The 21,399-nt window shown below is 49.3% G+C and overlaps 2 protein-coding genes across 2 annotated transcripts; both read left to right on the top strand.

Annotated features, from left to right (window-relative positions):
• Positions 1-5,534: 5,534 nt before the first annotated feature.
• Positions 5,535-6,723, top strand: LOC109768176 (polygalacturonase inhibitor). The gene has a single exon (XM_020326910.3). The coding sequence runs from the start codon at positions 5,585-5,587 to the stop codon at positions 6,602-6,604; it is 1,020 nt and encodes a 339-aa protein (XP_020182499.1). The 5' UTR covers positions 5,535-5,584; the 3' UTR covers positions 6,605-6,723.
• Positions 6,724-13,720: 6,997 nt separating this feature from the next.
• LOC109768175 (polygalacturonase inhibitor) lies at positions 13,721-15,037 on the top strand. Its single transcript, XM_020326909.3, has one exon. It carries the CDS (start codon positions 13,794-13,796, stop codon positions 14,814-14,816), a length of 1,023 nt encoding a protein of 340 aa, XP_020182498.1. The 5' UTR covers positions 13,721-13,793; the 3' UTR covers positions 14,817-15,037.
• Positions 15,038-21,399: the final 6,362 nt, after the last annotated feature.

Raw genomic sequence — 21,399 nt, 5'->3', positions numbered from 1 at the left:
GTAAATGGTTACGTCGATGCAAGCTTTGACACTGATCCGGATGACTCTAAGTCACAAACCGGATACGTATTTATATTGAATAGTGGAGCTGTCAGTTGGTGCAGTTCTAAACAGAGCGTTGTGGCGGGATCTACGTGTGAAGTGGAGTACATAGTTGCTTCGGAAGCAGCAAATGAAGGAGTCTGGATGAAGGAGTTCATATCCGATCTAGGTGTCATACCTAGTGCATCGGATCCAATGAAAATCTTTTATGAGAATACTGGTGCAATTGCCCTGGCAAAGGAATCCATATTTCACAAGAGAACCAAGCACATCAGAGACACTTCAATTCCATCCGCGATCAAGTCAAGGAGGGAGACATAGAGATTTGCAAGATACATACGGATCTGAATGTTGCAGACCCGTTGACTAAGCCTCTCTCACGAGCAAAACATGATCAGCACCAAGACTCCATGGGTGTTAGAATCATTACTATGTAAACTAGATTATTGACTCTAGTGCAAGTGGGAGACTGAAGGAAATATGCCCTAGAGGCAATAATAAAGTTGTTATTTATATTTCCTTATATCATGATAAATGTTTATTATTCATGCAAGAATTGTACTAACCGGAAACTTAGTACATGTGTGAATACATAGACAAACAGAGTGTCCCTAGTATGCCTCTACAAGACTAGCTCGTTAATCAAAGATGGTTAAGTTTCCTAACCATAGACATGTGTTGTCATTTGATGAACGGGATCACATCATTAGAGAATGATGTGATGGACAAGACCCATCCGTTAGCTTAGCACTATGATCGTTTAGTTTATTGCTATTGCTTTCTTCATGACTTATACATGTTCCTATGACTATGAGATTATGCAACTCCCGAATACCGGAGGAACACTTTGTGTGCTATCAAACGTCACAACGTAACTGGATGATTATAAAGATGCTCTACAGGTGTCTCCGATGGTGTTTGTTGAGTTGGCATAGATCGAGATTAGGATTTGTCACTCCGATTGTCGGAGAGGTAGATCTGGGGCCTCTCGGTAATGCACATCACTATAAGCCTTGCAAGCAATGTGACTAATGAGTTAGTTGCGAGATGATGCATTATGAAAAGAGTAAAGAGACTTGCTGGTAACGAGACTGAACTAGGTATGATGATACCGACGATCGAATCTCGGGCAAGTAACATACGGATGACAAAGGGAACAACGTATGTTGTTGTGCGGTTTGACCGATAAAGATCTTCGTAGAATATGTAGGAGCCAATATGAGCATCCAGGTTCCGCTATTGCTTATTGACCGGACATGTGTCTCGATCATGTCTATATAGTTCTCGAACCCATAGGGTCCGCACACTTAACGTTCGATGACAATTTGTATATGAGTTTATGTGATTTGATGACCTAAGGTTGTTTGGAGTCCCGGATAAGATCACGGACGTGACGAGGAGTCTCGAAATGGTCGAGACATAAGGATTCATATATTGGAAGGTTACATTCAGACACCGGAATGGTTCGGGTCGTTTTGGATAAGTTTCGGAGTACCGGGGGTTACCGGAACCCCGCCCCCCCCCCCCCCCCGGGAAGCTATTGGGCCTCATGGGCCTTAGTGAAGAAGAGAGAAGGCCGGCCAGGAGGTGGCGCGCGCCCTCCTTGCCCCAATCCGAATTGGACAAGGGGAGGGGGCGGCGCCCCCCTCCTTCCTTCTCTCCTCCTCCTCCTTCCCCCCTTCTCCCACTTGGAATAGGAAAGGGGGGGCGAATCCTACTAGGTTTGGAGTCCTAGTAGGACTCCCCCCCATGGCACGCCTCCCCTTGGCTGGCCTCCTCCTCCCTCCCTCCCTTATATACGGGGGAGGGGGGCACCCCATAGACACACAAGTTGATCTTTAGCCGTGTGCGGTGCCCCCCTCCACAGTTTTACACCTCGGTCATATTGTCGTAGTGCTTAGGCGAAGCCCTGCGCCGTTAACTTCATCATCACCATCACCACGCCGTCGTGCTGACGAAACTCTCCCTCGGCCTCAACTGGATCGAGAGTTCGAGGGACGTCACCGAGCTGAACGTGTGCAGATCGCGGAGGTGTCGTGCGTTCGGTACTTGGATCGGTTGGATCGCGAAGACGTTCGACTACATCAACCGCGTTACTAAACGCTTCCGCTTTCGGTCTACGAGGGTACGTGGACACACTCTCCCCTCTCGTTGCTATGCATCTCCTAGATAGATCTTGCGTGATCGTAGGATTTTTTTTGAAATACTGCGTTCCCAACAGATTGATATATGGGATAATAGAGTATTGTCTCCAGAAGGGGTTTCAGATGTTTCCCTAAATGTTCTGGTGCGAGAACACTTCATTTGGGCCATGGGGTAAAGCCCACGGGGCTTTAGGAAGATGCAAAAGCAGGTTTTGCGGAGGCCAGGCACCAGACGCCAGGGACCCTGGCGTCTGGGGCCAGACGTCAAGGACCCTGGCGTCTGGTCTTGGAGTCCGAGAAGGACTCTTGCCTTGCGGGCTAAACCGACTTTGAGGAGGCTCTTTCTCCAAGAAACGACCCCAGGACTCAACATACAAATAGAGGGGCAGGGCTAGCACCCGGAACACACATCAAGATTCACCAAGCCGTGTGTGGGCAACCCCAGCCCCTCTAGTTTATCCTCCGTAATATTTTCTGTTGTGCTTGGCGAAGCCCTACGTAGATTGTTCTTCACCACCCCGTCACCACGCTGTCGTGCTGCCGGAACTCATCTACTACTTCGCCTCTCTTGCTGAATCGAGAAGGCGAGGACGTCATCGAGCTGAACGTGTGCTTAACGCGGACGTGTCGTACGTTCGATACTTGATCAGGACGGATCGTGAAGGTGTACGACTACATCAACCGCGTTGATAAACGCTCCCACTTAGCGATCTACAAGGGTATGTAGATGCTCTCCCCTCTCATGGCTATGCATCTCCATGGATATATCTTGCGTGTGCATTGAATTTTTTTGTTTTCCATGCAAACATTCCCCAACATAAACCCATCTAATATGCATCCCAGGCCGAGAGCAAATCTAGCCACAAAAAGTCTCCACCAGGGGAGAGAAACAGAGAATGCAGCTGCGCATGGTAGGGGAGAATGTTGTTTGCGGCCAAACCTCTTGCCTACCGCTCGTCGCCTACGTCATCCGACCCCCTCCTAGTGAAGGAGGCAGTGGTTTTCGTGCATGCGATTGCAAGGAATGCAGGCAATGTGTGCCATGAATATTAGAGGGCGGTATGGTGAGGCCCGACTCGGGCATTATGCGTTGGACACGAGGGACCTGCTCTGGTTCGATCATATCGGCCCGGGCTGGTTAGGAGAAGCTGCGAGGACCGCTTCAACTGGGAGAAAAATAGGCAGTGGAAAACTCGTCGATGTGGCATGTCAGCTGGACCTGACAATTGGTAGCCGCCCGTTAGAACGCACACAAAATTTTAAACAGGGTAAATTATGGCACCACTTTTTCTAAATGGGTAAAACGGACGAAATCTCGTTAAATGGCGTAATTAGTGTCAAAATTGTCAAAATAGGAGGTAAAAACGGAATTCACTCCATAATTTTATTATGTCAGCGCAGTCTCAAATATAGGTTGCACCACAAGAATTTAAACACTAGTATATATGAAAGGTACAAACCCGGAGCCATGACATTTCACGCTACTCAGCTGTCAGGCGATTCCTTAGGGAGGACATGAGCTTGTGCTTTTCGCCTTGATATGAGATAGCTTGGGGTCGAGGAGGCGGCGATCGCCATGTTGTAAATGAGAAGACGGCCACTCTTCGTCCCCCTCCCTGCCCTTATGAAGGATCACTAATCCACGTAGCATCCGAATAGGCTTGGAGATGTAACGGGGAAAAGGAGACAGTGGGAGATCATGCCACGAAGATATCGTAGAACACGATGATGGTGACTATAGTGAACTGAATGGGAGTAGAGACAAACTGACTCAGAATATGGACATAATAGAAGATATCGGGACGAGTGACAACAAAATAGATAAGACTCCAAACAAGATGATGATAACATTTTGGATCAGACAGGGGCTCACCATTAGAAGCGCAAAGGTAAATAATGCGCTCATCAATAAGTGTCGCACGAGCAAGAAAATCCTAAATATACTTTTCTTGGGAAATAAAAATGCCATCAGAAGTGGAGGAAACTCAATACGAAGAAAGTAACGAAGAGGACCAAGATCAGACATAAGAAACTAGTCACTAAGACGGGCCTTGATAAAAGCAATGTACTCGAAATCGTCACCGGTAATGATGATGTCATCAACATATAGACGAAGAAGAGTGTGGCCATGAGCAGAAACGTGGACAAACAATGCTGGATCATGAGCACTAAAAGAAAAAATAGTTGCAGTCATTACAAAGGCAAAACGCTCAAACCAAGCGTGGAGGACTAGCTTCCAGCCATAGATAGAGTGACGAAGGCGGCAAACCATGCCATCAGGAACTAAATACCTGGGTGGTGGCTGCATATAAACCTCCTCACACAACTCACCATTAAGAAAGTCATTTTTAACATCAAGATGAGACATAGAGCAATGGCGAACAGAGGTCACGACGAGAAGTGTGCGGACAGTGGTCATATGGGCCACAGGCAAGTAAAAAAGCATCACCAGAGGGCTGATAGCGCTGACGAAGAAGAGTCCACATCCCCAAGACAGTAATGAGGTAGAACATTGGAAGTGAGGACAGCCACAACGCGACCATCATCATCACACCAGTGAGTGTAAGCAGTTAGATCGTCATGATAAATAGAAAGAGTATTCTAATAATACAAGACCTGCTGATCATAAGCAGCAACCGTATCATCAACAGCAATCCTGGCAGCAGCCCTATCAGCATCAGAAGCATCTGCAACAAGAGTCGGTGGCCTCGGTAGTGGGGTAGGAACCGCATGAGGAACTGGGCGCGGGGGACGCGGGACCTCGCGGAATGAAGACCGCAAAGACGAAGAATGCACATAAAGGCAACAAACTCAATATAGTTATCCCCATCAAGTATCACCTGGCAGCGCGAGATGGTGACATAGCCCGATGGCGAGAGGTGGAGGCAGGCGCTTTTTTTGGGAAAAAAAAATTGGTGGGATGTCTCTCGATCGATGGGGTGTGGATCGGTCGATGGGGGTAACGAAACAAAATGACGTACCAACTTCTCCTTTAGAAGTAGAGATTGAATATATGCAATTATACTTGTTAGAAAGGCAGCGTGTTGGACAATTGCAAAAAAAAATTCATGCAATTGTACTGGTCAGAGAGGCAGCGTGTTGGACACTTTGACCAGTCGTCCATTTGGTGCCGATTCGCCAAACACATCGCATGTGAGGGGTAAAAGCTAGCTGTATTAACTCTGTATTATATGCACCTTATTCTTGATGGATCCGTGTTTGGTCTTCGTCTCTGACTAGTTAGATACCACTCCATTACACTAGGAGTATGCTGCAATGCTTAGGAGTAGGTCCAAGTGCATTAGTTAAGCGTACAAATATGCAGCATGGGACGGAGACGGAGGATGGAAGTGGACACGCATAGCATCAAAGCCACACACACAGACACAGCCGACAGGATGAGGATCCACTCACCCGCTCTGCTCGTCCTCCTCCTCTGCTCTCTCCTCGCCGGCGCGGCCAACGCCGAGCCCTCTCCGGAACCGACGTACAAGGACTGCCACCCAGGCGACAAGGCGGCGCTGCTCGCCGTCAAGGCCGCCTTCGGGGAGGCCTACGACTTCGCGTCCTGGACGCCGAACAACCCCTGCTGCGACTGGTATGACGTCACCTGCGACCGCTTCACCGGCCGTGTCATCGGCCTCGCCATCTTCCAGGACGCCAACCTCACGGGCACCATCCCCACTGCCCTGGCCGGCCTGCCTCACCTGGAGGACCTCACCCTGCGCCACCTCCCGGGTCTCTCGGGCCCCATACCGCCGGCCATCGGCAAGCTCTCCAACCTCTCCAGCCTCCGCATCTCCTGGACGGCTGTCTCGGGGCCCGTGCCGTCCTTCCTGGGGGCGCTCAAGAAGCTCAACTTCCTCGATCTCTCCTTCAACTCGCTCAGCGGCGCCATCCCGGCGTCGCTGGGGACCATCCCCAACCTGTCCGGCATCAACCTCAGCCGCAACCGCCTCACCGGCGCCATCCCCCCGATGTTCCTCAGCAAGTCTCCGCACCAGGACGTTTACCTCTGGCTGTCGCACAACAACCTCACAGGGCCCATCCCGGCAGACTTCGCCGCCGTGAATTTCACGCACCTCGACCTGTCGCGCAACGACCTGACCGGCGACGCGTCGGGCCTCTTTGGCCGCGGGAAGGAGTTGCAGTACATCGACCTATCCCGCAACGCCTTCGATTTCGACCTCTCAGGCTTGGTGCTCCCGGAGCGCCTCTACTTCGTCGATGTGAGCCACAATGCCATCCATGGCAGCATCCCCGCGCAGGTCGCGAGCATGTCCAACCTGAACTTCTTCAACGTCAGCTACAACAGGCTCTGCGGCCCTCTGCCCGCCGGCGGTAACATGGCGGGGTTCGATCTCTACAACTTTCAGCACAACAAGTGCCTCTGCGGTGCTCCCCTCCCTTCATGCTAGAAGTAGATGGAATTATCTGGTGGATTTGACAGAATAATGCTATTTTCTCTGTCGATCAATTCGACTAATGTCTCCCTGGATTAAGAGTTATGCTGAAATAAAGTCAAGATGGTTATGTATGGCGGTGAAGTTGTCAGCTAGATTTAGCACTTCCTCTGTTTGAACTGTCCCACATCGTATTCATCTCGTGTATGCAAAGATCCTTGATGGTTTGACCAAGGTCAGGTTAATTTCCTTTATTTTTTCACAATAGCTATATGTAAGTTGACCGAATTTACAATTCGGATAAGTCAGTTTTATGCGAGGAGGGACAATTTGGAGAAGAAGAAATAGAAGGACAGTCGTTGGATCTTAATCTAAAGGCCCAGAAAACCGACTTTCCCAAAATTAATTTTCAGACGACTTACGTATAGTCGGCCCTTTTTTCCCGATGAAATAGTATAGATTTCACCTCTCAACTTCTGTTGAACTACAAATTTCAATTCTTCTATACTTTTCCGGTACTTTAGACCTTCAACTCGCACCTAGCAGTGTTTTTGTGCAGTCATGGCCCCTTAGACCATTTTACACAGAAGTGCCATCGTCAATACACACTTCACTATTATTTAATCATGAGACTACAAATAAGGTGATAAATTTACCAAAATGACTAAGAAGATATGTACAAGCGCCCGCACCCTTCCCTCTTTTCCCAAATGCACGCAGCCTTGATCAATCCTTTCTATGGTTGTTGATGACAAGGTTTTTTTATTTCAGAAACACAATAATTTCGGACCTCACTGAAATATGCAAAATTTCGGAAATTATTTCAAATTTTTTTATTTTAAATTTCACTTATTTTTAATGAATTCTAACATAATTTAAATCTATTTTGAAATTAGTTTGGATCTAACTCAAAATTTCGAGGTTAAAAATATTTCGGACCACACTGAATATGTGAAATTTCGGAAATTTCACTGAAATTTCGTTGAAATTTTTGACCCTGGTTGATGATAGCGCTAACCCTCTCAATTACATTCGATCCTTTCTCGGCACATTTACCCTCCTATTCTTCATCAAGTAGAGAATTAGTTTTGCGGCTCTTGAGTTCACTTGATTTGTGCTTCGACCACTCAACTGAGCAATGCAAACTACTTTTCTATTTGCACAACATAGAGGCCACAGTACAGAAGAAATGATGTTGAGGTCTGACATCACTCTAGGCGAAGACCGATTCCATCAAAAGGTGCGCCAAAAAATGCCTTGAGTTCATCTCAGCGAGAGAATGATCTAGAGGAAGCTACATGGGATAGCACTATGAGGATCAATGGATTGGGTGAAAACATGAAACACATGACTAACGCACTACGAAAATTAGGTATTTGACTTGTGAGTGAAAAGTAGTATTTACCGGTCAACACCATGAGTCATTTGATCTTCGTCGGGAGGTCAAAAGACAGCGAAAACGACGTGTCACCCTCCCCAAGGGTCACTGGGTCATTGGCTCACCCCCACAAGAGGAGTCGTCCCTCCCCAATTGCCTTCACCGGGCAAGGGGGGGGGGCGCAGGGCATCCTGAGCGGTGCGTTCGAGCGAAGGGCCTCCTGTGGCAACGGATGACACAACACTCCTACTCGTGTGTGCTTGTGCTCAATTCATTGCAAACACACATGATTTTGCTCTCTGTGTAGCTCACATCTTAGGGATTATTTGGATTTGAATCGTATGAATTTTTTTGATTCCTCTATTTTTTGAATTCCTCAATCCAAATAAGCCCTTAAATATTTCATCATGAGAATTTACAAACATGTAACGTACATCCTTATTTACAAGTGTTTTTTGTCGGGCATTTTGAAACTTCAAAAGTTGCAGGCTCGATGGAGTCCTAGCACCAGAACATTGAGAAGTTTTGTGGCGAGAGTCGCATAAACAAGAACGTGATATATTTGTTATTGTGGAGACCCACTCAAAATATGTTGCCACTTTTTATAACCCTAAGTCAAAGTTGGCGTCTACTAGGCTGGACCAATCGAGGGGGCCTTCCATGGGCAATGCTCACATGCTGGCAAAATTTGGTGTCGTTTCATGCATGCCAGCACAAGCACCATGTACAACCAGGACATTATTTCATGTAATTGTTCAAAGTTTTTTTACCTCCACCAAAAGCCCAAACTTTTTCCACACCCTCCCATGACCATGGCAATCATGCATGCAAATTCTCGCGTTCTGTGCATTTTCTATGATTTTCTTGGGGAAACCCTAAAACACTGCCAATGTGATGAACATGCATTTGGTGTGCGAATTTGTTCAAATTTTGCTTGGGGCCTTCCATGGGCATGCCCACATGCTGGCAAAATTTTGTGTCATTTCATGCATGCCAGCACAAACACCATGTACAATCAAGACCGTGTGGGTCTACCGGAGGGCAAGTCTGAAAGAAGTTGTTTTTGTCACCTACACCAAAACAGCCCAAACTTTTTCCACACCCTACTATGATCATGGAAATCATGCATGCAAATTCTCGTTGATTTCTAACATTCTGTGCATTTTCTATGATCTTTTCGGGGAAAACCCCTAAAACACTGCCCGGATATAATGCAACATGCGTTCGGTGTTCGAATTCGTTCAAATTTTGCGTGGGGGCCTTCCATGGGCATGCCCACATGTTGGCAAAAATTGGTGTCATTTCATGCATGACAAGAAACACACCATGTACAAGCAGGACCGTTCGGGTATGCCGGCAGGGCAAGTTTCATAGCACGTTCTTTCCACCTCCACCAAATGAGCCCAAAATTTTTCCACACATTGGCATCATCTTGGTAGTTGTGCATGATTTTTTTGTTAGTTTCCGACATTCTATGCATTTTCTAGGGTTTTCTCCGTGAAAATGACCTAAAACATTGCATGTACATGAAGCAACGTGTGTTTAGTGTCCAAATTTGTTCAAATCTTGCATGGAGTAGTACAATGGACATGCCCAGATGATGGCAAAATTTGGTGTCATTTCATGCATGCCAGGACAAACACCATGTAGAAGCACTTTCTCTCCACCTCCACCAAATGATTGCAAACTTTTTTCGACATCCTTCAAATGGACCCAAATTTTTTCTACGGCCTTGAATCATCATGAGAAGCATCCATGCCAAGTTTCATAGCTTTCTGACATTCCTTTCATTTTCTAGAGTGTTTCCGCCGAGAAAACCCTAAAATACTGTCCGGACGTGACGCAATGTGCATCTGTTCCTAGAATTTGTTCAAATTTTGCATGGATTACTGGAGTGGGAATGCCCAGTTGTTGGCCAAATTTGGTGTCATTCTCAAGATGACAAAAAAATTACCACGTTCACTGGAGGTCGTTCAGGTAGGAGGGAAGGGCGGTCTGTTTGAAAGGACATTTTTTTCCAACATCCTGAAAATGAACCCAAATTTTTCTACAGCCTTTTATCACCATGAGAAGCATCCATGCCAAGTTTCATTGCTTTCTGTGATTCCATGCATTTTCTAGGGTTTTTTGGCGAGAAAGCCCTAAAACACTGCCCGGATGTGAGACAACGTGCGTCTTTCAAGAAATTCCGTGGACTACTAGAATGGGCATGCCCACTTTCTGGCCAAATTTGGCATCATTCTGAAGACGACCAAAAGTTTACCATGTTCCTAGGAGGCCGTTCGGGTAGGAGGAAAGGATCCGTCTGAAATGACGCTTTTTCCGACATCCTTTAAATGAACCACAAAATTTCTACAGCCTTGTATCATCATGAGAAGCATCGATGCCAAGTTTTGTTGCTTTCTGACATTCCATGCATTTTCTAGAATTTTCCAGCAAGAAAACCCTAAAATACTGCCCGAACGTTACGCAACGTGTGTCTGTTCCCGGAATTCGTTCAAATTTGGGGGGACTACTGGAATGGGCATGCCCACTTGCTGACCAAATTTGGTGTCATTCTAAAGAGGACCAAATATTTACCATCTTTAGAGGAGACCGTTCGAGTAGGAGGGAACGTTCCGGTTCTTTTTATTAAAAAACCGGCGTCGGGCAATTTTTTTAACTACTTCACATATTTCAATAATTTAATCTAATCGGCCGGTCGGCAATGTTTTCAAATATTTTAAAAGCCAATTCAAACAACCTTTAGACAAACATTTCAAATTCCATTCATTTTTAGGATTTTTACAACGATTCAATGGAATTTGAATTAAGACATAAAAAACCTAATCTACTCCTCGTCGTCGTCCCTAACGACAAGGTCGATAACCGCCGCGTCGTGGCTGAGGTCCCAGTCCTCATCATCCTCCGCGGCCACCACAGCCGTCGCTGCCTGCGCTGCTGCCACGGCCTCTTCCGCTGAGCTGGCCAGCGCCACCAGCAAGCCTGGCGTGTCCTTGGGGTCGCCATCCTACTGCAGCGCCGCCTACTCCAGCGGGATTGCAACACCCGCTCGGGCAGGGGGCGGGGACGGGGGCACGGGCGTGGGATGGGCTAGCTTCGGCGATGGTGGGGAAGGGGATCACCCCTCTTGCGGCCCGCTTGAAGGTCGTGATCACGTTGGCATAATTTTTGCCCCTCCAAAACCGCCACCGGGTTTTGATGTTCCACCGGCCGCCAAGGTGAGCGCGGAGCTCCTCTTCGGTCGCCGGCGGGCCTTGCTTTGCCAAGACTTCGATGGAGATCCGCCACGGCCGCGACACCTTCTCCAACGGCGGGACATAGAGGCTAAACCGGGACAGATCCTCCGTCTGGCCCAGCGTGACGCTCAATGGCCAGATTCCCGTTGTCGTGCCATCGTCGGAGTCGCATCTCGACATGGCTACTACGACGCGGTCGACGTGAGAGAAGGGCGACTGGGGATCGAGGAGGCGGGAGCAGTGGAGAGGGTGTCGATGGTGGGTGCGGCTGGAGACAGCTGGGCACCCGATTTATAGGCGGGCAGGGGCGCCAGTAGCGTTAATGCGGTGGCATGCGATGGGACGGGGGCGGCGGCGTTAATGCGGTGGCATTCGACGGGACGGGGCGGGACACAGCAGCCGAGGCGGCACGAAAGGCGGGGAGGCAGCGAGAGCGCGGCATCCGAGGGTGCGGCGGCAGTAGCCGACCGCTGGCAAGGGAGGTGGCACGGCTGTTGGTAGGGGTCAACCGGCCCGCGCGGCAGTCGAGGGGAAGCGGCGCGCGACAGTCAAGGGGAGGCGGCATGTGCGCCCTGAACGGAAACCGCCGCGTGATTGGTTTGTTGACCCCGTACCACGGCGCGAGTCACACCGCCGTATATGTATACGTACAGCGCATCCCGGCATGGGCGGGCAGGCGGCGACTTTTTAAAAGAGACTTTTTACAGTGCATCAAGTTAATTTGGGCCGTTCGTTTCTATGGTTTGGAGAGCCCAGATGAGTCCATACTACACCAGGTTTTGGGTAGTATATTTACTAGTTAGGGCATTTTGGGTACTTCAATATTTATCAATCGCGCGGTCAGGTTTCTTTCCCGCCATGGCCAACCTTTCCTCCCATCATCTCTTGCCCAGTCCACGCCGGCAAGCCGTCCTGTACTTTTCGGCGACAAGCCACGGCCGCCGACGAAGCAAAGCTGACGGCCTCGGTTCGTGCACCAAGCTGGAATTTCCCTCACGTAGACAGGACACAACGATGTAGAAAAGCTCCGCCGGCCGGATAGACAATCACGTCATGCACATATGCAACAATCAGATCACTGCTTGCTCTCGTAACACAAGTGCGCACGCGAGACGCTTGCTGATGGCCACAAGCACATATGGTCCCCTGTGATTGTCTCTATTGCATCAACTCACCTTGTGATTACGAGGCCGGTGGCGTTGAGCAGAGCTCTACACGGCGGGATCGAAGATGAGCAGTTGATAAGTCTTCCATTCACCCTTCTGCTCCTCGGGCGAGTCGACGCCGGACACTTCCGGGCCGACAAGCTGCCCGACGCTCTTGGCCTGCGATTAGGGGTTCCGCACCATGCGCCTGAACCAGGTTCGTCGCCGTCGCCGTGCCTCTCTCACGGGGCAGCTCCGGCAGCCCGAGGGAGTAGCTGTAACGTGGGCCGCATATGCATCCGCTTGTGCCTCCTCGCAATGAGGCTTGGGAGTGCACCGAGGGAGTTATCGAACTTGTCAATCACATCGCAGCACCACCCCGCCCATCACTTCAGACGGCCGTCGCACACCCGCGCCGCCTTGCTCGCCATCGCCCTGTCAGCCGCGTTGCCGTTGCTACTCATTAAATAAAAATCAAATCGGCTAGTGCACCGGGCGCCACATGAAGCCGTGTTGTTCTGTGTGCACGCATTGGCTGCAAGGGAGTGGGTATAGCGGAGGTCCTTGCACCGGCGAGCCGCATGGAGATTTTTGCGGCGGCGTGGCCTCGCGAGCAGCGGAGGAACAATGTCGCGTCAGATGGGATTAACTTAATTAATTAGATTAATATAATTATGATTAAAGCTAAGAAAGAATAAATCTACCTCTTATTGAGAATTACTAATATGTCCTTGAGTGAAAATTTTATTGATCAATATTGACCATCGGATCAACTAAATACTACCCACTATGTTGGGTAGTATGATGCACCGTAAAAAGTCTCTTAAAATAAGACCATCATACCTCTGACTATGAAGGGGTATCGGGCAATCTCATCCTTCTTGTGTGAAAAATAGTCTTGAAACTAATAATGACATGTAGGGTGGATGCTTGCATTTTGATGAATTATTTAGGTTGGTTTAGTTCATGATTAACTTTGCCACAATTAAGCTTTCTCAAAGTGTGGCCCCACAAACAATGTGTCTAACAAAAGTACCGTCACACATTTGACAAAAACTTAAGTCAATGACTTGCAAACCATGTAAATAAAAAAGTGTGGCAAGTCATAAATATAGCAATGAACTAAACACGTGCAACTGTACTGCTTAGAGAGGTAGCGTGCTGGACCAGTCGTCCAGTGGGTGCCGATTCGCCAAACACATCGCACGTGAGGGGTAAGCCAGCTGTATTATGTATGCATCTTATCCTCAGCTCTTCTCGATGGATCCATGTTTGGCTTCTTCTCTGACTCTTCAATGCTCATTAGGTAGGTCCGAGTGCATCGACGAGTCTGTACATATATGCAGCATGAGACACACGAAGACGAAGACGGAGGGCGCAGCACACCCAAGTGGACTCCCATTTCCATCACATCAAAGCCACACACACACACAGCCGACAGGATGAGGATGCGCTCACGCGCTCTGCTCGTCCTCCTCCTCTGTTCTCTCCTCGCCGGCGCGGCCAACGCCGAGCCCTCTCCGGACCCGACGTACAAGGACTGCCACCCAGGCGACAAGGCGGCGCTGCTCGCCTTCAAGGCCGCCCTCGGGGAGGCCTACCACTTCGCGTCGTGGACGCCCGACAACCCCTGCTGCGACTGGTACGACGTCACCTGCGACCACTTCACCGGCCGCGTCGTCGGCCTCGCCGTCTTCCAGGACGCCAACCTCACGGGCACCATCCCTAGCGCCCTCGCAGGCCTCCCCCACCTGCAGGACCTCACCCTGCGACACCTCCCGAGGCTCTCTGGCCCCATACCGCCGGCCATCGGCAAGCTCTCCAACCTCTCCAGCCTCCGCATCTCCTGGACGGCCGTGTCTGGCCCCGTGCCGTCCTTCCTGGGCGCGCTCAAGAAGCTCACCTTCCTCGAGCTCTCCTTCAACTCGCTCAGCGGCGCCATCCCGGCGTCGCTGGGGACAATCCCCAACCTGTCCGGCATCAACCTCAGCCGCAACCGCCTCACCGGCGCCATCCCCCCGATGTTCCTCAGCAAGTCTTCGGACCAGGTCTACCTCTGGCTGTCGCACAACAACCTCACGGGACCAGTCCCGGCCGGGTTCGCCGCCGTGGAGTTTGCGCACCTCGACCTGTCGCGCAACGCCCTGACCGGCGACGCGTCCGGACTCTTCGGCCGCGGGAAGGAGTTGCAGTACATCGACCTGTCCCGCAACGACTTCGATTTCGACCTATCGGCCGTGGTGCTCCCAGAGCAGCTCTACTTCGTCGACGTGAGCCACAATGCCATCCATGGCAGCATCCCGGCGCAGGTCGCGAGCTTGTCCAACCTGCAGTTCTTCAACGTCAGCTACAATAGGCTCTGCGGCCCAGTGCCGACCGGCGGCAACATGGAGAGGTTTGATCTCTACAACTTTCAGCACAACAAGTGCCTCTGTGGTGCTCCCCTCCCTGCATGCAAGAAATAGATAGAACTGTCCGCTGGACATGAAACATAATCCGGTGGGTTTGGCAGAATGATGATATTTCTATGTCGATCATTTGGGCTAATGTCTCCCTGGATTAAGAGTTGTGCTGAAATAAAGTCAAGATGGTTGTGTGTGTCGGTGAAGTTATCAGCTAGATTTAGCACTTCCTCTGTTTTAACTGTCTGACATCATGATTCATCTGTGATCTGTTGTAGCGGAAAGATCCTCGATGGTTGGACCAAGGTCAAATTATTTTTCTTTGTTTTTTCACAATTGCTATATGTAAGTTGACTGACTTTTCACCCGCAAAAAAAAAGTTGACTGACTTTACAACCTGGATTAAGTTAATTTTGGGCGAGGAGGGATAGTTGGAGAAGAAGAAAGATGAAGGAAGAAGAAAGAAGGACGGTTGTCGGCGAATATCCATTTCTGAGTTGGGGCTCATTTACACCGGGTCGAAAAAAATCACAAAAGATACAAAACAAATTTCAAAAAATCCATTTTTTTGCTTGGTATATAATTTTGTACGTGAGGTGCGCTCTAAATTTCAAATCATTTGGACATGTAAGTAGCACTTGGCCAAAAAAGAAAAATTTAGGGTCTGTAAAAAAGTTTATTGTTCATGTACTGTTCTAACCCAATTTTCTATTTTGATGAGAGCTACTCGTATGTCCAAATGATCTAAAATTTGGAACGCACCTCATGCACCAAATTATCTACCATGCAAAAAAAGAAGAAGTTGTTGAATTCTACTAGTATTTGTTTTGATTTTTTTTCTTTATCGGGGACACAGATGAGTCTGAGAACCGAACCGCTGCTCTTTGTTGTTGGATCTTAATCTAATGACCCAGAAAATCGACATTCCCAAAATTAATTTCAGACGATATAGTTGGCCATTCTTTTTCCTACTCCCTCTGTTCCTAAACATAGGTCCTTTTAGAGATTTTAATATGGACTACATAATCTCAAAGACTTATATTTAGAAATAAAGGGAGTAGCAAATAGTGTAGATTCATCACTCACTTTTTCAATGTCAGCTTTTCAATTCGTTTTCCCCCTCTTCCTTCCCTTTCCCCAAATGCAGGCGGCGTCGATCATTCCTTGCCATGGTTGGTAATGATGGCGCTAACCCTCGCAATTACCTTTGCTCCGTCCTCAACACATTTACCCTCCTATTCTTGATCAAGCAAAGAAGTACTTTCCCGGCTGTTGAGTTCGGTTGATTTGTGCTTCGCCCACTCAATCCAGCACTCCAAAGATTTGGCGCCTTATTGAGCTTTCTAACTAGTTGTCTGTTTGGTCAACATAGAGGCCATAGTACAAAAGAAATGATGTTGAGGCCTGACATCTCTCTACGCGACTATTGATTCCATCACAACTTCACAAGGTGCACCAAAAAATGCCTTAAGTTAGTTTCAGCCTTCAGGGAGAGAATGGTATAGTGGAAGCTATGTGGGATAGCAGTGTGAGGATATGAGAATAGCAGTGTGAGGTTTTTATCGATAAAAGTACTTCTCTAATGCAGATTATCTATAGATGTAACGGGACTCTTCGTTTATGGTTCTCTCTACAACGCGTGGAGAATCGAGACCTATTTACGAAGGTATATACACGATTGGAGGATACGGAGAGGAATACTTTTACACTGTTCAAGAATTCATCTGATTAATCAGTTAACAGGCCAGTTAATCGCTACTCCTAGGGCGACTGAATCGAATAGCACCTATTCATCATGTTAACTTGTTAGACCGATTAATCGGCCAGTTAGACCAATTAATTGGTTGGTAGGACGATTAATCGCTGCTGACCCATGAACTTGTGGGCAAAGAAAGCCCAAAATATTTGCCTGTAGCCCCTCCCATCCCCTCCCAGTCCTCAAAAGCCAGGGTTCGACCAAATAGTAGCATATTTTGGTATATCACATAGCTGAAAGCATGAGAGTATGGTATAATACATAGAAAGGTAGATATATGTTGGCAATTCCTATTTAATCTACCGATTAATGGTCGACCGATTAATGCAGTTAATAGGCCGATTCACCGATTAATCACTACTCCCAAGCCGACCGAGCAGCTACCGGTTACCGATTTCCTGAACAACATGGGTGGCAGGATCTTAGGATTGGTCCACCTCCGCTTTACGTGTTATACGGACTCTACATGTTTCTGAGTATTTCGCCTTTTTAATTTTCGTTTGTGCGAGAGGATTTTGGTTGGCTGTATGCATCTTAGTTATGCGGAGGCCGGGTGTAATGCTTAAACATTTTAAGTAATAAATAACCCTTTTCGGAAAAAGAGGATGGGATGAAACCATGAAAGAGATGACTAATGTTGAAACTAAAAAAGTTAGGTCTTTGACATGTTGACTGAGAAGTAGTATTTACCGGTAACCATGAGTAGTTTGATCTCCGTCGGGAGGTCAAAACAAAAGAAAAGGAAAGGGACAGCGACGTGTCACCCCCTCCAAGGGCGACAAGATCATCGGCTCACCCCGTGCGAGGACTCGTCCCTCCCATTCTCACAATCCCCTCGCTACCACCCAATTGCCTCTGTTGGGAAAAGCCCATGCTAATTCAGGGGAGAGGGGTGAGGGAGTCCTGGACTAAGGGGTCCTCGGGTATCCGGCCTGTTATCCATGGGTCGGACTGATGGGCTGTGAAGACACAAAGGCCGAAGACTGTACCCGGGTCCGGATAGGACTCTCCTTGGCATGGAAGGCAAGCTTGGCGATCAACTGTGAAGATTCCTTCCTATGTAACCGACTCTATGTAACCCTAGATCCCCCGGTGTCTATATAAACCGGAGGGTTTAGTCCGAAAGAGATATACTCATTACCATAGTCATACAGGCTAGACTTCTAGGGTTTAGCCATTACGATCTCGTGGTAGATCAACTCTTGTAATACTCATATTCATCAAGATCAATCAAGCAGGAAGTAGGGTATTACCTCCATAGAGAGGGCCCGAACCTGGGTAAACATCATGTCCCCTGTCTCCTGTTACCATCGACCTTAGACGCACAGTTCGGGACCCCCTACCCGAGATCCGCCGGTTTTGACACCGACATTGGTGCTTTCATTGACAGTTCGACTGTGCCGTCGTCAATAGGTCTGATGGCTCCTTCTGTCGTCCATAGCGATGCTATCCAAGGGGAAACCTTCCTTCCCAGACAGATCTTCGTGTTCGGCGGCTTCGTACTGCGGGCCAACTCGTTTAGCCATTTGGAGCAGATCGATAGTTACGCCCCAGGCCACCAGGTCAGATTCGGAGCTTGAACTACGTCGCGGACATCTGTGGAGGCCTGATCTTCGACGGATTTGAGACCGCGACGATCGCTCCCCCTCGCTCCGATGAACATGACTTAAATATGTCATCGGATCACATCCAGGAGATGGTTCTTGTTGCTGCAACGGTCTTAGAACCGAAACAGATTGCGTCGTCCGAGGCCACAGAGTCCGCGGCGTTGGAGCCGCACACGGACTCGACGCCTTGCGATATTTGCGTCAACGGAACTCCGGACTCGTCTCCAGCTATATATTCCGAACCACGTACGCCCACAGACACCGAACTTGATCGTCTATCGATCTTCGAATTCAGCGCCGCAGACGTCTTCTAGCGCTCACCTTTGGGCGATGTGCTAAATTCATTAAAGAACCTGTCCTTGGCGGGGGACTCACAGCTGAACTATGACCGGTTCGAACTAGAGGATGATGATGGAGAATTTCGCTTCCCACCCGCCACCCACTTCATAGCCACTGTCCAGGACTTAACCGACATGCTTGATTATGACTCCGAAGACATCGACGGCATGGACGACGATGCCGGCAAGGAGCAAGGCCAAGACCCGCCATTCACTGGACGTTGGACGGCCACCTCTTCGTACAATGTGTACATGGTTGATGCACCTAAAAAAGCTAGCGACGATGACAAAGAAGATCCAGTTAAACCTTCTGAGACACAGTCCAAGCGTCGGCGCCCTAAACGCTGTTCTAAGTCACGTCGCTCAAAAGACAGCAACACTGGCATCGAAGAAAATAGTACTCCGGACAACGCCGAAAACAATGAAGACCCTGTTGGAGCAACATCCGAACAGGAGGAACAAGAAAACGGGCAAGTTAACCCTGATAAACAGGCCATGCCCAATGACTCGGATGACGATAGTTATCGTCCACCCTCCGAGGATGAGGAGAGCCTCGGCAACGAGGATTTCATCGTGCCTGAGGCACCCCTCGAGCAGGAGCGCTTCAAGCGCCAGCTAATAGCTACTGCAAGAAGCCTGAAGAAGAAGCAGCAGCAGCTTCAAGCTGATCAAGACCTACTCATTGACAAATGGACCGATGTCCTGGCAGCCGAAGAATACGGTCTCAAGCTTCCAGCCAAGAGTTACCCGAAGCGCAGATTGCTACCTCAGTTTGATGAGGAGGCGCCGGAGCCCATACCTCCCTCGCGCAAGGCGGAACGACCACCACGTGGTCGGGATAGCGCGGCGGACCGACCACCCCGCAGTCGGAATAAAACGGCAACTCAGGCCGAACAGCAGCCCGCCCACCGCCTCGTAAAAACAGAGACAAAACAGCCCGGGACTATACATACGACCTTCGACAGGACCTGGACAATAGAGCAGGACACACCAGATCGATCTACGGATCGCGAGGACGTTCTTCGACGCGCGACGATGGGTACCTATTCGGACGTGGCAAACCTAGTCACGCCCGGGCCGACAACCGCAGGCGGACTCCATCAGAGGTACGCCGTGACGCGGCCCGATATAGAGGCGCCGCACACCCTCTTTGTTTCACTAATGAAGTAATGGATCACCAATTCCCCGAAGGGTTCAAACCCGTCAATATTGAATCATACGACGGAACAACCGATCCCGCAGTATGGATCGAGGATTTTATTCTCCACATCCATATGGCCCGTGGAAACTATCTCCACGCCGTCAAATACCACCCACTAAAACTAAAAGGGCTAGCTAGACACTGGTTAAACAGCCTGCCTGAAAATTCCATCGGCGGCTGGGAGGACTTGGAAGAAGCTTTTCTTGACAACTTCCAAGGTACTTATGTCCGGCCACCAGACGCCGATGACTTAAGTCATATAGTTCAACAACCTGGAGAATCAGCCAGAAAATTCTGGACTAGGTTCCTAACCAAAAAGAACCAGATCATCGACTGTCCGGATGCCGAAGCCCTAGCGGCCTTCAAACACAGCATCCGTGACGAATGGCTCGCTCGCCACTCGGCCAAGAAAAGCCGAAATCCATGGCAGCCCTCACGGCACTCATGACCCACTTTTGCGCGGGTGAGGATAGCTGGCTTGCTCGTAGAAAAAACACAGCCAGTGAGGCAGGCCCATCCAAGGCCAAAAACAGCACCGGCAAGCTCCGGCGCAATAGACACAAACGCCGAGGCAGTGGCGATAATACCGATGACACTACAATTCACGCCGGATTCAGCGGCCCCAAGTCCGGCCAGTGGAAGAAACCTTATAAAAGGAACAGTCAGGGACCATCCAACTTGGACTGCATACTCGATCGTCCGTGCCAGATACATGGCACCCCAGACAAACCAGTCAACCACACCAACAGAGATTACCGCGTTTTCAAGCAAGCCAGCAAGTCAAATGCCGAGAACAAGGAAATGGGATCGCAAAGCGAGGACGACGATGAAGAGCCCCGGCAGCCGAACACCGGAGGGCAGAAAAAGTTTCCCCCTCAAGTGAAAACGGTGAACATGATATATGCTACACACATCCCCAAAGGGGAGCGCAAGCGCGCACTCAGGGACGTCTATGCGGTAGTGCCAGTCGCCCCAAAATTCAACCCATGGTCGTCATTCCCGATCACCTTTGATCGTCGAGATCACCCAACTAGCATCCGTCATGGCGGTTCGGCCGCACTGGTCCTCGACCCGATCATCGACGTATTTCACCTGACACGAGTCCTAATGGACGATGGTAGCAGCCTCAACCTGCTCTATCAAAATACAGTGCGCAAAATGGGCATTAATCCCTCACGAATAAAGCACACAAAGACTACCTTTAAAGGAGTCATATTAGGCGTAGAGGCCCGTTGTACGGGCTCAATCACACTGGAGGTGGTATTCGGTTCCCCGGATAACTTCCGAAGCGAAGAGTTAATCTTCGATATCGTCCCCTTCCGTAGCGGCTACCACGCACTGCTCGGACGAACCCCGTTTGCTAGATTCAACGCGGTGCCACATTATGCTTATCTCAAGCTCAGGATGCCCGGTCCACGCGGCGTCATAACAGTAAATGGAAACACAGAACGCTCCCTCCGTATAGAGGAGCACACCGCCGCCCTAGCAGCAGAGGTACTAAGCGGCCTTCTCAAGCAGCACCATAATCCGGCTGCCGAGCCCCCGGACATCATTAAGAGGGTTCGGACTACACTGCAACAGGACAGCTTGACTCGTCAAGAGCTCGACTAGCAATTCGGCCTCAGTCCCAGTCCCGACGAGGTAGCGGCATTCGTATCACGTGTACATAACTACGCACCCAAAATCCCACGGGTATTGACGGAGGCATAGCTAGCTCGCGACCCACAGTGCGGCTCGACCAACC

This window comes from Aegilops tauschii, chromosome 3, assembly GCF_002575655.3.
Source record: "Aegilops tauschii subsp. strangulata cultivar AL8/78 chromosome 3, Aet v6.0, whole genome shotgun sequence".
In the NCBI taxonomy this organism is placed as follows: Eukaryota; Viridiplantae; Streptophyta; class Magnoliopsida; order Poales; family Poaceae; genus Aegilops; species Aegilops tauschii.
The sequence above is the reverse complement of the archived record's forward strand: the minus strand, read 5'-3'. Positions and strand labels throughout refer to the sequence as shown.